At 40.1% G+C, this 17,497-nt stretch overlaps 1 protein-coding gene across 1 annotated transcript in view; it reads right to left on the bottom strand.

The window, feature by feature from the left end:
• The window catches only part of MUSK (muscle associated receptor tyrosine kinase), a 343,556-nt gene that overhangs the window by 64,359 nt on the left and 261,700 nt on the right, over positions 1-17,497 (bottom strand). The window contains exons 13-14 of the mRNA XM_075316181.1: positions 12,486-12,645; positions 7,164-7,356 (exon numbers count right to left, since the gene is read on the bottom strand). Of these exons, the coding sequence (XP_075172296.1) occupies positions 7,164-7,356; positions 12,486-12,645 (353 nt within the window). The remainder of the gene's footprint in view (positions 1-7,163; positions 7,357-12,485; positions 12,646-17,497) is intronic.

The raw sequence follows: 17,497 nt of genomic DNA, 5'->3' as shown, positions 1-17,497 counted from the left end.
GTAAAGTGTCAGTCTTTGCTGATGACACCAAACTGTAGGATATTAAAAACTGACCTTGATAGTACAATTTTACAAAAAGATCTGGATAAGATGTCAGAATGGGCAGATACCTGGCAAATGAAATTTAATGTTGATAAATGTAAAGTAATGCACCTAGGAAGGAGTAATCCTATAACTGCGTATACATTAAATGGAAGTAAACTCGGGTCTACAGAACAGGAGAAAGACTTGGGTATTCTCATTACAAATAAGCTGAGCAGCAGTACTCAATGTCAAGCAGCAGCTGCAAAAGCAAACAAGATTCTAGGGTGTATAAAAAGAGAGATTAGATCCCGTGATCCCAACGTATTCTTACCCCTCTATAAATCACTTGTAAGGCCACATCTGGAATATGGGATCCAGTTTTGGGCTCCACATTTTAAAAAGGATATTCAGAAGTTAGAGTCAGTTCAAAGGTGGGCAACTACACTACTACAAGGAATGGAAGGCCTCCCATATGATAACAGGTTGAAAAAGTTAGATATGTTTAGCTTAGAAAAAAAACGTCTCAGAGGAGATCTCATTTATATGTATAAATACATGTGTGGTCAATATAAAGGACTGCCACATGACTTATTTCTTCCAAAGACAATACTAAGGACCAGGGGCCACTCACTGCGAGTGGAAGAAAAGCGATTCCGACAGCTAAATAGGAAAGGGTTCTTTCCAGTTAGAGCAGTCAGACTGTGGAATGCCCTACCAGAAGAGGTAGTAATGGCAGATACTATAACAGCTTTTAAAAAAGGGCTTGATGATTTCCTCAGTACACAAAACATTGTTGGTTATAAATGGCCTAGTGACCAAATGTAGAACTGGTGGAAGAAGGTTGAACTAGATAGACCTAGGTCTTTTTTCAACCTAAGTAACTATGTAACTATGTAATAAGGTACAGCATGTATCCAATTTCATAATCTACAATGGATGTAAATGGGATGGCATAAACTTTCGCTCCAATAGAGATGGTGCTCTTTTACACCATAATCACCATCCATGGACTATTCATGAAACAGTTTACAAGTTATTATAAGTTTATCTGTTGTTTGTTTGTTCTAACCTTCTTTTCCTCTCTAGGTCAAGTATTAGGATCACAAAATTTGCATGTCTATTGATCAATATTTTAAATATTCAATATCTTTCCCCCTGAGAATTGAAGTAACAGCAGTAAAAATGATAAAATTGGACTTTTCAACACATACAAGAATGTTTTCACAAAATTTAGATCCATGGTTAGCAAGAGAAGAATTCTTTGATGTGTTTAGGTGCCTTAACTCTTCTTCGATAGAATACACCCATTATTCGGATAGGCATAAATCTTTTGCACAAATTGACCTAGTTATTACAAATTTAATATCTTTAACCAAGTTTAAAAAAATTGCAATAGAACCAAGGTCATGGTCAGATCATTCACCAATCATTTTTAGTTTTAAACTCGTTCCACCCATTAGACAAGACAGACTTTGGAGAGCTAATACATGTTTATTCCAGCATCCTTTATACAGGGATGAAATTGAAAAAAACATTACTAATTATTTTCAAGATAATACCACAGAAGAGATCTCAGTGTTCACTGTTTGGAATGCCCATAAGGCAGTGCTGAGAGGAAAACTCATAGAATTGAATATTAGGCTAAAAAGAAAAAACTAAGAAAAAATAATAGCCATCACCAACAAAATTAGAGAATTAGAAATAAAACAACAGGAAAAACCAACTCCAAAAATCCACTCAGACATTTTAAAACAAAGAATAGAATTGAAAACTATGTTATCAGAAGAATTTGATAAAATTGTTCAAAGGGTCAAAACAAGCCACTACCATTCAAATAACAAGCCTTCTAAAGTGTTTGCAACTAAAATCAAGCAACAAAGAAACAAAATTAGAATTTTACAAGTTAAAAATAATCTAAATCAAACATGCAAACATCCAAAAGACATAGCAGAAGCCTTTGCCCAATACTACTCAAAAGTATACAACCCAAAGAGTGACCCTAATTTGTTAGATCCAACGGAGGACCTAATCAATAAGTTCCTAGACTCCCTGCAACTCCCTTCACTCTCCAAAACTGACTTGGAGTACTTAAACTTGCCATATACAGAAATGGAGGTTGCAAACACAATTAAGTCATTAAAGCTAGGGAAATCACCAGGCCCTGATGGGTTTCAAAATGATTATTATAAAAATTTTGCCCAACTACTTTTGCCTCACCTAACAAATCTTTCAAACAAAGCAGCTCTGGAAGGCATGGTTCCCAAAGAAATGCTAGAGGCTTCGGTTATAGTCCTACCAAAAGCGAAAGGCGACCATGATGATTTAGCAAACTATAGGTCAATATCCCTATTAAACACTGATACAAAAATTCTGGCAAAATTAATGGCCTCAAGAATTCAGACTTATATTCCTGATCTAGTTAACTTTGATCAGGTTGGTTTTATCAAAGGAAGACACACCTCAGATGCAACCCGGAAAGTAATCAATATTATGAAACATATAGAAAATAATAAAATTCCCTCAGTAGTTCTTGCTCTGGATGCTGAAAAGGCTTTTGATAGGGTACACTGGGGTTTTTTATTTGCCACTCTAAAGAAATTTGGGTTTAGAGACCAAATACTAAACTGCATCACAAAATTATACACATCACCATCAGCGAGAATTTATACAAACAATCAACTACCTGACAGTTTTTCCTCTCTCAAATGGCACCAGACAAGGGTGTCCCTTGTCTCCAAGTCTATTTGCTTTATTCATAGAGACACTGGCAGAGAGTATTAGACTCTTATCACTATTTCGGACCCACTGAATTCTACCAGAAATTTAATAAAAACCTTAAAAAAAATTTCTATGGTCTCCTTGTACAAAGTTAATGAAGCAAAGTCCCAAATCTTAGGACTTTGTCTTGATGAAGAATTGCAGGAGATAATGCAAAAGGAATTCTCATTTAAATGGGAGAAAATACAAGTTTCGTATCTAGGTATCTATCTAACGAAACCTGTCAAGGATATTATTCAAACGAATATGACTAACCTATACAAAACAATTCAGCAAGATTTTTTGAAAATAAAAAAAAACAGAGCTATCATGGATGGGGAAAATATTAGCTTTCAAAATGTTTATTTTACCCAAATTCTTATATATAATTAGGTCAATACCTTTAATCATCCCAAAGAAAACATTTCAAAAGTTTAAAAAAATTCCAACAGCCTTTGTTTGGAACAATAACAAACCAAGAGTGGCAAAAAAAGTATTGATGAAACATAAAAAGAGAGGAGGATTTGGCCTCCCAAATCTCTTTGCCTATTACCATGCTAGTATACTCAAAATGAGACAACGATGGCTGCTGGAAAATGACAGATCTTCATGGTTGAAAATCGAAGAGTTCTTGAATAAAAACAAATCTCTGCAAGCCTTAATTATCTCACATTTAATAGATAAAAAGAAAGCTGTTCCCAAAAATGAATTATTAAAAACCACTATTCTATCATGGAAATACTTGTTAAACCTGCTTGATAAGATTCAGGATACAACGTCTTTAAAATATATACCACTAGAAGTCTTATTGGACCAGGATTTAACCTGAGGGAGTGGAAAAAACAAGGGATTGGTAATCTTATTGGAATCATAGAAGGGGATATTTTAGCCCCTTTTCAGACAATATAGTCTACGTATAAAATCCCCAACTCAGAAATTATAAACTGGGAAAATATTAATCACTATTTAATAAAAGAGAAAATTACTTTTACACTCCCTATAGACATAACCAACCTCCTAAATAATCCCTCAAGTCTTTTATTCTGGAAAACAAATATAATATATAATAAATGTAATGAGGACATGGGAATTAACAAAGGCACAAACATAATAGCATGGGAAAATGAGCTCAATATTATACTTGCAAGGATCAGCTTCGGAAAGCGTTAGAAATAGCTTACTCAAATTCGCTTTGTATCACTCTCCAAGAGACTCATTACAAGGTAATGTAAGATGGTATCTTACTCCCTATAAATTAAACATAATAAACCCCAATTGTTCATCAGACTGATGGAGAAATTTGCGGCGAGATAGGTAATCTGTCGCACATATTTTGGTCCTGTAAGGAACTTGACCTTCTTTGGAGGGACATCAAAAATTTAATTTTAAGACTTACTAAACTAAATATCAGTTTAACCCCTCAGTTAGTCCTTTTCTCAATAGGTTTGGATCAAGTCCCAGTCAAATTCAGACATATAATTTGCCACATCTTGTTAACAACCAAACTAGCCATCGCTTCAAAATGGAAACCAACTCAAGTGCCCTCTATAAATGATATCATAGACAGAGTGTTCTTGCATAACACGTACGAATATAACTTCGCATTAAGAGGAAAACAAATAGGAAAATATAACACAAGATGGAAACCCTGGACTGATACAGTGTCTACAAGTAGTATTCAACCCCCTGCAGATTTAGCAGGTTTGATAAGATGCAAATAAGTTAGAGCCTGCAAACTTCAAACAAGAGCAGGATTTATTAACAGATGCATAAATCTTACAAACCAACAAGTTATGTTGCTCAGTTAAATTTTAATACATTTTCAACATAAAAGTGTGGGTCAATTATTATTCAACCCCTAGGTTTAATATTTTGTGGAATAACCCTTGTTTGCAATTACAGCTAATAATCGTCTTTTATAAGACCTGATCAGGCCGGCACAGGTCTCTCGAGTTATCTTGGCCCACTCCTCCATGCAGATCTTCTCCAAGTTATCTAGGTTCTTTGGGTGTCTCATGTGGACTTTAATCTTGAGCTCCTTCCACAAGTTTTCAATTGGGTTAAGGTCAGGAGACTGACTAGGCCACTGCAGCACCTTGATTTTTTCCCTCTTGAACCAGGCCTTGGTTTTCTTGGTTGTGTGCTTTGGGTCGTTGTCTTGTTGGAAGATGAAATGACGACCCATCTTAAGATCCTTGATGGAGGAGCGGAGGTTATTGGCCAAAATCTCCAGGTAGGCCGTGCTATCCATCTTCCCATGGATGCGGACCAGATGGCCAGGCCCCTTGGCTGAGAAACAGCCCCACAGCATGATGCTGCCACCTCCATGCTTGACTGTAGGGATGGTATTCTTGGGGTCGTATGCAGTGCCATCCAGTCTCCAAACGTCACGTGTGTGGTTGGCACCAAAGATCTCGATCTTGGTCTCATCAGACCAGAGAACCTTGAACCAGTCTGTCTCAGAGTCCTCCAAGTGATCATGAGCAAACTGTAGACGAGCCTTGACATGACGCTTTGAAAGTAAAGGTACCTTACGGGCTCGTCTGGAATGGAGACCATTGCGGTGGAGTACGTTACTTATGGTATTGACTGAAACCAATGTCCCCACTGCCATGAGATCTTCCCGGAGCTCCTTCCTTGTTGTCCTTGGGTTAGCCTTGACTCTTCGGACAAGCCTGGCCTCGGCACGGGTGGAAACTTTCAAAGGCTGTCCAGGCCGTGGAAGGCTAACAGTAGTTCCATAAGCCTTCCACTTCCGGATGATGCTCCCAACAGTGGAGACAGGTAGGCCCAACTCCTTGGAAAGGGTTTTGTACCCCTTGCCAGCCTTGTGACCCTCCACGATCTTGTCTCTAATGGCCTTGGAATGCTCCTTTGTCTTTCCCATGTTGACCAAGTATGAGTGCTGTTCACAAGTTTGGGGAGGGTCTTAATTAGTCAGAAAAGGCTGGAAAAAGAAAAAATTAATCCAAACATGTGAAGCTCATTGTTCTTTGTGCCTGAAATACTTCTTAATACTTTAGGGGAACCAAACTGAATTCTTGTGGTTTGAGGGGTTGAATAATAAATGACCCTCTGAATAAACTTTTCACAATTTAAAAAAAAAATAAAAAAAGAAATAACATTCTTTTTTGCTGCAGTGCATTTCACACTTCCAGGCTGATCTACAGTCCAAATGTCACAATGCCAAGTTAATTCCGAATGTGTAAACCTGCTAAATCAGCAGGGGGTTGAATACTACTTGTAGGCACTGTATCTTCACGAGTCCATTGCAACTAAAAAACATCTAGAATGATTGTTCTCTTTTCTCAGGTAATCGAGCATGGGAAAAATATTTAGAAAAACTTAGTAAATTGTTTTAAAATGTGATCATTATGTAAACTGTTCATTCCATTCCCCTTACTGTCCTCCCCCTTTTTTTCCCCCCCCAAAATCTTTCCCAGGTTTTCCCAATAAAGTTAACTTTCCTAAACCTTCCTCCCCCCTTAAATGTTTGTTCATAAACTTTGAAAATCAAATATAAACACATTATACACATAGCAAGGCAAACATTATCTCTATCTAAACCTATAGGCCACTCTACATGCTGCAATATCGGTAACGATATCGCTAGCATGGGTACCCGCCCCCATCGGTTGTGCAACATGGGCAAATCGCTGCCCGTGGTGCACAACATCGCCCAGACCCGTCACACTACTTATCTGCCCTGCGATGTCGCTGTGACTGGCGAAATGCCTCCTTTCTAAGGGGGTGGTTCGTTCAGTGTCACAGTGACGTCACAGCTGCGTCACTGAACTGCAGCCAATTGAAGCAGAGGGGCGGAGATGAGCGGGACTAACATCCCGCCCACCTCTTTCCTTCCACATTGCGGGCGGGAGGCAGGTAAGGAGAGGTTCCTCGTTCCTGCGGTGTCACACGTACCGATGTGTGCTGCCGCAGGAACGAGGAACAACTTCGTTACTGCTGCAGCAACGATGTTAGAGAATGGACCCTCATGTCACCGATGAGCAATTTTGCACGTTTTTGCAACGATGCAAAATCGCTCATAGGTGTGACACGCAACGGCATCGCTAAAGCGACCGGATGTGCATCACAAATTCCGTGACCCCAACGAGATCGCTTGAGCGATGTCGCAGCGTGTAAAGCGGCCTTATGTCAAGCAAACCCTTTTAAACATCACAATTCACATTTCATTAATCCAATTGGTGTCTTCAGAGAAGGCATAAAACAGACATAAGGGCAATTAACAATTAGGGCTAGACTCTTAATCCCAAGCATTATACACTGATCTTCTGTATCTAACCAACATTTTCAAAACTGAGTTTTAGGTTATTATTTAAAATTTGGGCCCAGAGCCATTATGGGATACACACAATACTAACCTGTTCACATTTTTCACCTTCTTTTGTCTCCGGCAGCAAACAAGGGCTGTAATTATCAATAGCGTTAAGCCAGCAAAACCGCAGATTGTTGATATGATGACCGTCATGGAGTGTGTTGGAGAAAAAGATGATGTTGATGGCATAACAGGTTGCTCATGAGCTGTTTTTATTGTTGTTGGTAAATTTGGTGTATCTTTAAAAAAAGACAAAAAGTTAGTCTTGTACGGTAGTGGCATTTAACCCTTTACTGCTGTGGCCAAACTTTGTTTCTGCTCCATTCTACCCATTTCCAGAAGTCATTCATTTTTATTTTCTGTGATTATTAGTCATATAAGGGCTTTTATTTTATGGGATGAGCTGTAGCTTTCAGCGACACAATTTATTTTTGTATAAAATGCACTTAGAATTGGAACAAAAAACTTTCAAGTTTAGAGAAATATAAAAAAAACCCCTCAATTCCCTCATTGTTTGGGGGTTTTGTTTTTATAGTGTTTATGTGGCAAAAATTGTCCCAGGACCATGATTTTTCAGGTCAGTTATGTGATCCCAAAGTTGAATTTATTTTTTTATTTTAATGGTGAAAACATTTAGAATTTTGCCCTCCCAAAATTTGTTTTTATGTAGGTGATACTACTATGTACGGTGTGCATACTTACACTTGTGACCCCAACAGGTATTTATATGTTGGTTCATAATATTACCCATTACTTTTCTGCTAGTTATTGTTCACTCGGACTTAAGGGGGCTTTACACGCAACAACATGGCTAACGAGATATCTTTGGGGTCATGGAATTCATGACGCACATCCGGCCTCGTTAGCGACGTCGTTGCGTGTGAAACATATGAATGACTGCTAACAATCAAAATTACTCACCTGATCGTTGACACATCGTCCATTTTACAAATATTGTTGCTGTTGCACGACACAGGTTGTTTGTCATTCCTGAGGCAGCACACATCGCTGCGTGTGACACCCCAGGAACGAGGAACAACACCTTACCTGCGTCCTCCGGCAACGAGGTGGGCATCACTTTCTTTCGGCTGCTTTTCAGACCTTCCCCTTCTATTGGACGGCTGCCAAGTGACGTTGATGTGACGCTGCACGAACCGCCTCCTTAGAAAGGAGGTGGTTCGTCGGCCACAGCGACGTCGCTAGGCAGGTAAGTACGTGTGACGGGTCCGAGCGATGTTGTGCGCCATGGGCAGCGATTTGCCCGTGATACACAACCGACGGGGGCAGTTGCTTTCACCAGCAACATCACAAGCGTGTAAAGCAGCCTTTAGTGTTTTTTCTTTTTCTTTTCTTTTTGGGTTTGCCTTTTTTTCTTTTTTTCTTTTCTCTTTTTCTTTTTTCTTTTTATTTTTTGGCGGCTTCTTATTTTTATTTTTGCCATGTTGTCTCTGGATATTTGAAAAAATAAATAAATAAATAAATATTTCTCCCTTCTGAAGTTTTCTTTCTTTTTATTCTTTTTTTATTCTCTTTATTTCTATATTTACTCTATTTTATTTATGTTTTATTTTTTATTTTATTGTTTTCTTTTTTTCTTTTCTTTTTTCTTTGTGCTTAGTGACACTTATTCTTTTCTTTTTATCTTTTTTGCTTTCTGTGTCCTTGGTAAATCTGTTTTTTGTTTTTTATTTATTTTTTGGAGTATCATGTGATATAATTTATCATTTATTTTTTCCTTCCCCCAACTTTCTTACAGCCTGTTCTTTTCCGGTTATTGAATTCTGAATTGTGTGCTTGCGTTCCATGACTCAGTACCCTAGGTATATTGGCACTGCTATCTCATTATATTCTCATATGTGATTTGGGCCTAATTTTGGCTTTTTTATATAAATATGCTTATTTGATATACGGTATAGTTTGCATGTATTATGGCTCCTCTATTGTTACTTTGTCATATTCACTGATCACTTGTATTTGTTGTCTGTTTTTGTCTAGACCTTTTTGAGAAAAGCATTATGGTATATACCGAAAACGTTAATGGAGGTCTGATTTCTTGTTTGAGTCATAAGAATAAAATTCAATTTTCAAGCACAGTACATCTTTTTGTTTTTTGGTGGTCAACAGTTATTCTATGTCTATTAGTACTTTTTTCTCTGAGCACCCGCATTGACAGTGAGTAAGATTAATCTTTGTAATACTTATAAAAATGTCACAAATCGAGAAGGGAATAAAGGCCCAAAAGCAGTTATGCCAATTATGTCTATTGACGTACTGGGTCTAGACTTCTGTGCCAATGTATATTGGCTTATGTTCTATAACACAACAATCAATAAGATTTAAGAGGTACATATAAACTATGTTAAAATAATCATTTGGACCACCAGAGCATCCGCAGCTGGTCCAAGGCTCTGAAACAATAAAGGGAATCTGTCAGCAGGTTTTTGCTATGTAATGTTAAACAGGCATGCTGCAAGAGTTAACACAGAAAGTTCAGGCTTACCGGATTTGTCACAGTCTGATCTTTGGTTTATTTTTTTATCTTTGTTTAACCTGTTCACCCATGGGCGATTTTCCGTTTTTCAGTTTCTTTTTTTCCTCCTCTTACTCAGAGAGCCATAACTTTTTTATTTTTCCATTAATCTTGCCTTATAAGGGCTTATATTTTGTGGGACAAGTTGTACTTTTGAATGAAACCATTAGTTTTACCATACAGTGTACTGGAAAATGCTAAAAAATTCCAAGTGCGGTGAAATGGCAAAAAAGTACATTTGCACAATTGTTTGGGGGTCTTTTATTTACCATGGTCACTCTATGGTAAAACTGATGTTTCTGTATGATGGCTCACATCAGTACAGGTTTGTAGACACCAAACATGTATACTTTTACTTTTATCTAAGGGGTTTGAAAAATATTAATGTTTTTCCAAAAAATGAATAGGGCCTTTATCGCCATTTTCTGAGACTCGTACAGTTCTTATTTTTCGGGATCTGGGGCTCAGTGACGGCTTTTTTTTTGCGTCTTGAGGTGACATTTTTAATCATACCATTTTTGCGCAGATGCTATTTTTTAATCACCTCTTATTGGATTAAAACAAAAAGATGTGGCAATCAGAAAATGTAAATTTTGGCATTTGGATTTTTTTTCCCACCACGTCATGTACTGATCAGATTAAACTGATTTTATATTTTGTCAAATCGAGCATTTCTGAACGCGGCAATACCAAATGTGTATTTTTTATTTTTTTTAACTGTTTTATTTTCAATGGTTCGAAAGTGGGGTGATTTTTTAGTTTAGGTTTTTTTTAATTTTTCATATTTTTATAAACTTTTTTTTTACATTTTTTATTTATTTTCACTAGTCCCGTTAGTGAACTTTATCACTGTAGTGTCCGAGTGCTTGTGCATTTCTGCTGATTAGAGCAGCATTGCGCTTTTGTTGCCATTTTCTGAGACCTGTAGCGGGATCTGGGGCTCAGTGATGGCTTATTTTTTTGTGTCTTGAGCTGATGTTTTTAATTATACTATTTTTATGCAGATGCTATTTTTTGATCGCCTGTTATTGCATTTTTAAAAAAATATTGCAGTGACCAAAAAATGTCATTTTGGAGTTTGGAATTTTTTCTCACCATGCCATGTACCGATCAGATTAATTGATTTTATATTTTGAGAGAGCGAACATTTTTTTAATTTTTCATATTTTTAAAAAAACTTTTTTTTTTCTTACATTTTTTTATTTATTTTAATAGTCCCCCTAAGGGACTTTATCACTGTAGTGTCCGATCACTTGGCATCTCTGCTGATCAGAGCAGCATCGCTCTGATCAGCAGAAATGCAATGTTCCTGTGGGTGCCACTGCTACTGTATGTCGGCTCTCACAGAAAGTTTGACATGGCAGCATCAGGGGTCATCAGCTGACCCTGTACTACCATGACAATACATTGGTGCCCCATGATCACGTCAGGAGGCTGCTGATGGCCATTTAAATTGTGCTGTCAGTATTTGACAGCGCAAACTAAAGGGATAACAGGTGTGGGTGATTCTCTGATCCACCTGCGCCTGTTAGGCACACATCTGCTGGTCAGTTCAGCAGACATGTGCAGGGATTACCAGGGTCTCGCCACTGATGCCCGTGGCAACTGAAGGCAGGCTACCAAGGACATAATAGTATGTCCTTGGTCGTAAAGGGGTTCAACAGCAGGACTCTTATGACTACAGCGCTAGGAAGTCACATACAGAAAATCCGACAACCTCCCTTCTGTGATTTACTCCTCACTGTTAATTTACAATCTCTATTGAGAGCCTGTTGTGGGCAGGGACAGCTCCATGGGCTCAGCTACTTGACTAAAGCTAAAAATTAATGTGTCAGATTGTGTCAGTACTGACAATTGCATCACAGGTGTGGAGATGAGGGAGGGAGCACTTTCTCCCCATCTCCTCCCCGGCCTGTCCATGTGTATATCGCACTGCACTCGGATGACATGCAAGTGCTGTGCGATGCTTCACGCGCTCCCTTAGACTTGTATGGGGGGGGTGTGAGCCGAGACTCGCAGCCAAAAGCAGCATGCTGCGATTCATTCCGCATGCTGCTACTGCATGAAAAATCATTTGCAGATGGACACATCACCATAATTTTGCACTGGGGTTTGTGCAATCTGATGTTTTATCGAATTCAACTCATCCGTGCAAATCGAAAGTGGAACCAAACCCTTCCTCGTTATCACTAAAGTCTATTGCATGTGAACTGACATGAGAGGTGAGAGAAGGACCATCAGAAGTAATTTCTTCTGATGGACCCTGAGAAGAGAACACTAGTCTATAATGCTGGCTACAGCTATGCACAATAGACTGACCCTTGCATGCATGGTATTAGAGAACTGAAACACTTCTATGCACCCAGAAAGTTATGTCTGCCAAATTAAATCAATACAATGGTTATCCACAATATATTTATTTTTTAATTATCATTTGCACAGCATTGACAAATTTCTAGATTTTATGATATAATATGTTATAGATATAATGCCCAATAATATAAAAAAAGACCCTGCTGTAGCCCATTTAATATTATTGAACTTCCTCCTATCTAGTATGTTTCATCTCGGCATGGGAGCACAATACTCAAATAGGAACAAAAAAAAGGAAGGGAACAAAAAAAAAGAAACCAAAAGTACTGGAAAGTCGAAAATCATTGTGGACTTATTCTGGAACCCAACCTGCAATCTAAAATTTGCTGCCATAAATGTGACTTTCTCATGCAATAAAAAAATATATTGCGTGGTCAAACAATCAAATTTAGGAAATGGCATACAATTATCAGTATCACACTTTACCAAGCTTTCCATATCAGACAACGATATGCTTTACGTTACCTGCCGAGCATAGTGGAATGTTGCAATACTCCCATCTAACGTTAGGATCTGTTGTGTAACACCATGGCCGCTCATATGCTCCTCCAGGGTTCCGACAATAATTTTCTGAATATGCCAGCTCTTGTAAAACACTAGACATCTTTCTGTGTAGGTGAGGTAGCTGGAAAAAAATTAAACATTTTCATGAACATTATGATAAGGGTCCGAACTCTCCATGTTTGGGCTCGTGCACGTAACCGATTTTCTCATACAAGTGCTAACCGTGGTTTTCAAGGATAGCCCTCGGACCTATGATTTTTATGGGACTGTGCACATGCCCAATTTTTTTTCTCGCCCCTATATTGATCCTTAGGCCACGTTCACACGTTCAGTATTTGGTCAGTATCTTACATCAGTATTTGTAGCCGAAACCAGGAGTGGGTGAAAAATGCAGAAGTAGTGCTCTTGTTTCTATTAGGCTGGAATCACATTTATGCGTGTAAAATCGGTCCGAGTTGCATGAAAAAAACTCGGACGATTTTAGTTAACGTTAGGTCAGTGTGCAATGCAAGTGCGATGCTTTTTTAAATTATTTAATGACTAGCAGAGCATGTGCAATGCGTGTTTGATGCGTATGGGATTCCTTTTTACTATGTCATCTGCCATTCAGCAGAGCTGAATAGTCGCTGACAGCAGACACAGATAGAGCCACACTATCAGAATGAAGTCGCATGAAATTCACCTGACTTAATTGTCATCCTGCGGCACTGTCGGTGTGTCGCGTCCTGATTAGCGGTCACCCGTGATGGACTCATCGGTGACCGCTAATCCTCTGAGTGACTGAAGTGAGCAGTGCGATTAGCGCTGCCGTCACTCAGGCTACCCGCGGCTAGCTGGATCCTCCACCCGAGACTGCAACTCACCTGTGACTTCATCGCTGTTACTCGGGCGACTTGCTGTCACAGTTGGAGGATCCACCGTTGGCCGCGAGTTACCTGAGTGATATCTTCGCTGATCCTGCTACTCACCTCAGTTGCTGCGTGAAGCTGACAGGAGCGGCGGTGTTCTTCTGCAGCTCCTGTCACCTTCATATAGCAGAGCTGGAAGCGATGCGGGGCCTCCGTGGATTACGCCGCACATGGATGGGTTTTTGGGGCTTAATAAAGTGGCGAACGAGGGTATTTGTTACTGTTATTGCAAATAAAGGATTTTTTCACTGTGTGTGTTTATTAACTTTAAATTACAGGTTAATCATTGGGGGTGTCTCATAGACGCCTGCAATGATTAACCCCTTCACGACCCTTGACGGATCTATCCGTCATGGAGCATGTGAGGTTAGTCCCCGCTCCCTGCCATGGGCAGGTCGCGACGATCCGCGCACATATCAGCTGTTTTCAACAGCTGACATGTGTGCCTGCATGTTCCGAGTGGAATCGCATTCCACCCGGAACATTTAACCCCTTACGTCTCACTGCCAAAGTCTGGCAGTGAGATGTATATGCGCGCGGCCATTGCTTTTACTTACTGCCAACCCCACCGGACGTCACGTGCGTGATCACGTGACTTTTGGTGGTTGCCATGGTAGCACAGGGTCATGTGATAACGCCTGTAGCTAACATGAGTCACTTCCTCTCAGTGACGGCATAATGCCAGCACGGAGAGTAAAGCAGCGTATCTGCAGTTCTCAGCTCTGTAGCTGAGATCTACAGATAGGGCAGAGCGATCGGATTGCTGATCGCTATAGATCCCTAGGGGGACTAGTAAAATAAAAAAAAAATTAAAGAAAAGGTTTCAAAAAGAAAAAAAAAAACAAAAAAACCTAAAAGTTCAAATCACCCCCTTTTCGCCCCATTAGGGTTAAAAGGGTTACAAAAATAAAAAATATACACATATTTGGTATTGCAACATAGATCAGAAATGCCCGATCTATCAAAATATAAAATCAATTAATCTGATAAGTAAACGGCGTAGCGGCAAAAAAAATCCAAACGCCAAAATTACGTTTTTTGGTTGTCGCAAGTTTTGCGCAGAATGCAATAACAGGCGATCAAAACGTAGCATCTGCGCAAAGATTGTACCATTAAAAACGTCAGCTCGAGATGCAAAAAATGAGCCATCACTGAGCCATAGATCCAGAAAAATGAGAACGCTACAGGTTTCGGAAAATGGCGCTAAACGTGCGCCACTTTTATTGGACAAACTTGTGATTTTTTTTTAACCCCTTATATACAAGTAAACCTATACATGTTTGGTGTCTGCAAACTCGCACCGACCTCAGGCATCACAATAACACATCAGTTTTACCATATAGTGAACACGGTGAATAAAACATCCCAAAAACTATTGTGCGATCACACTTTTTTTGCATTTTTTTCCACACTTAGAATTTTTTTGCTATTTTTCCAGTACACTATATGGTAAAACTTATAGTTTCATTTAAAAGTACAACTCGTCCCGCAAAAAACAAGCCCTCGTATGGCAAGATTGACAGAAAAATAAAAATGTTACGGCTCTCGGAAGAAGGGGAGCAAAAAACAAAACCGCAAAAATGGAAAACGCCCGGGGGCTGAAGGGGTTAATCTAGGACTTAGTGGCAGCTATGGGCTGCTGCCAAACTCCTTATTACCCTGATTGCCAACGCACCAGGGCAAATCGGAAAGAGCCGGGTAGAGTCCCAGAACTGTCGCATCTAATGGATGCGGCAATTCTGGATGGCTGCTGGCTGATATTGTTAGGCTGGGGGGCTCCTCATAACGTGGGGCTCCCCATCCTGAGAATACCAGCCTTCAGCCGTGTGGCTTTAACCTGGCTGTTATTAAAATTGGGGGGAACCGCACGCTGTTTTTTTTTAATTATTTATTTATTTTACTGCATGATATAGACCCGCCCACCGGCAACTGTGATTGGTTGCAGTGAGACAGCTGTCACTCATCGTGGGGGCGTGTCTGACTGCAACCAATCATAGACGCCGGTCGGCGGGTAAAGCAGGGAATACGAGATTGAATAATGAGCGGCCGGCATTTTCAAAAGAGGAGAAGCTGTCAGAGCAGTGTGAACACCGTGCAGCACCGTGCTGGTGATCGGGGGTCGGTGAGTATGAGAGAGGGGGAAAGGAATAGACTGACATCAACAGAGAGAGAGAGAGACCGACAGAGAGAGAGAGACCGACCGACCAACAGAGAGAGAGAATAGATACCGAGAGGGAGAGACCGAATGACAGAGGTAGAATTGACCGACATTTTGAAACCTCACTCATTTCCAGTGTTTTGGGAAACATGCGATAAATGTATTTAGAAAATCGAATGTCACTAGGATGGTGTGAGTGCCGTTCGTGTGACATCTGATTATTTACCCGCTCCCATAGAGAATCATTGAAGAGACTGAAGCTGAAATATTGATCATTTAATGAACACAGAAAGGTCAGATTTTGGTAAGACAAAACTTTTGTCACCCACAGAAAGCAATGTGAAATTCAAGCAAATAATTAACTTCTAAAGCCTGCTTTACACGTTGCAATTTTGCATACGATATCGCATACGATTTGCAATGCCCCCATCGTATGTGCGGCACGTTCAATTTGTTCCTGGAGTGGGAGGGACGTTCGGCGTCACATCGACGTCACGCGGCAGCCGGCCAATAGAAGCAAAGGGGCGGAGCTGAGCGGGACGTAAACATCCCGCCCACCTCCTTCCTTCTGCATTACCGGCCGGGCGCCGCAGGACGTAGGTAAGATCTGTTCATCGTTCCCGGGGTGTCACACACTGCGATGTGTGCTGCCCCGGGTACGATGAACAATCTGACGTACAATTCATGAGGAATGTACGATGTGCGTGCGATGAACGTTTTACCATTCAATCGCACGTAGCAGTTACACATTGCAATGTAACTTACAATGCCGGATGTGTGTCACTTACGACGTGACCCCGCCGACACATTGTAAGATACATTGCAGCGTGTAAAGCGGGCTTTATACACATACAGTATATGTTGAAAAACATTGGTGAATGAAGTTGGGCTGCTATTAGAGCCATATTTAATATTTTGTGTGACTTCCATGAGCTTAAAGGACTGCATCCATGCGGTTCAATAATGATTCATACAATTTATTGATGAAGTCATCAGGAATAGCAAAGAATGCAGTATTACATGCCTCCCAGATTTCATCTAGATTCTTTGGTTTTGTCTTCCAAGATTCCTCTTTCATCCTACCCCAAACATGCTCAATGATGTTCATGACTGGTGACTGGGCTGGCCAGTCTTTGAGCACCTTGATCTTCTTTGCCAGGAGGAACTTTGTTGTAGAGATGGATATATGAGATAGAGCACCATCCTGCTGCAGAATTTGACCCCTTTTATGATTGGGAATGTAAGAGTTAGCTAATACTTTTTGATATTTTAGGCTATTGATATTGCCTTCTACCTTGCAAATGTTTTGCACACCCCCATACTGAATGTAACCCCAGGCAATGATCTTTCCACTACCAAACTTAACTGTTTTCTGGATCCATACGGGCTCCAGTAGGTCTCCTGCAATATTTGCGGCAGCTGTGGTATAATTCAACTGAAGATTCATCAGAGAAATCCACCTTCTGCCACTTTTCCAGCATTCATTTGTTTAGCAGGCTGTGGGACTTGGCAAATGCCACACGGTTTTTTAATTGCCTTTTGTTTAGTGCTGGCTTCTGGGCACTAATTCGACCATGGAAGCCATTTCGACCCAGAATCCTACAAATTGTTCTAGTTGACACAAGGACTTGAGGTGACCAGGCTTTTGGAGCTCTGCTGCAGTGGAAGAGGGGCTGGCTTTGGATTTTCTAACCAACAAACGTTCCTCCTGAGCAGTTGTCTTGCAAGGTCTCCTTGACCTTCGCTTGTCAAAAACATCTCCAGTCTCTTCAAATCTTTTTTAATTCTTTGTACTTGACGCTGAGACACATGAAAGGTGCCAGCCACCTCTGCAGTGGATCTGGTCTTCAGCCTCTTGATAATCAAGGCTTTGGTCGCAGGGTGGATTTTTGGCATGTTGTCAGAGG

The sequence above is a fragment of the Anomaloglossus baeobatrachus genome, chromosome 1 (assembly GCF_048569485.1).
Source record: "Anomaloglossus baeobatrachus isolate aAnoBae1 chromosome 1, aAnoBae1.hap1, whole genome shotgun sequence".
NCBI lineage: Eukaryota > Metazoa > Chordata > Amphibia > Anura > Aromobatidae > Anomaloglossus > Anomaloglossus baeobatrachus.
Note: the sequence above shows the minus strand (reverse complement) of the source record. Positions and strands in the feature narration are given on the sequence as shown.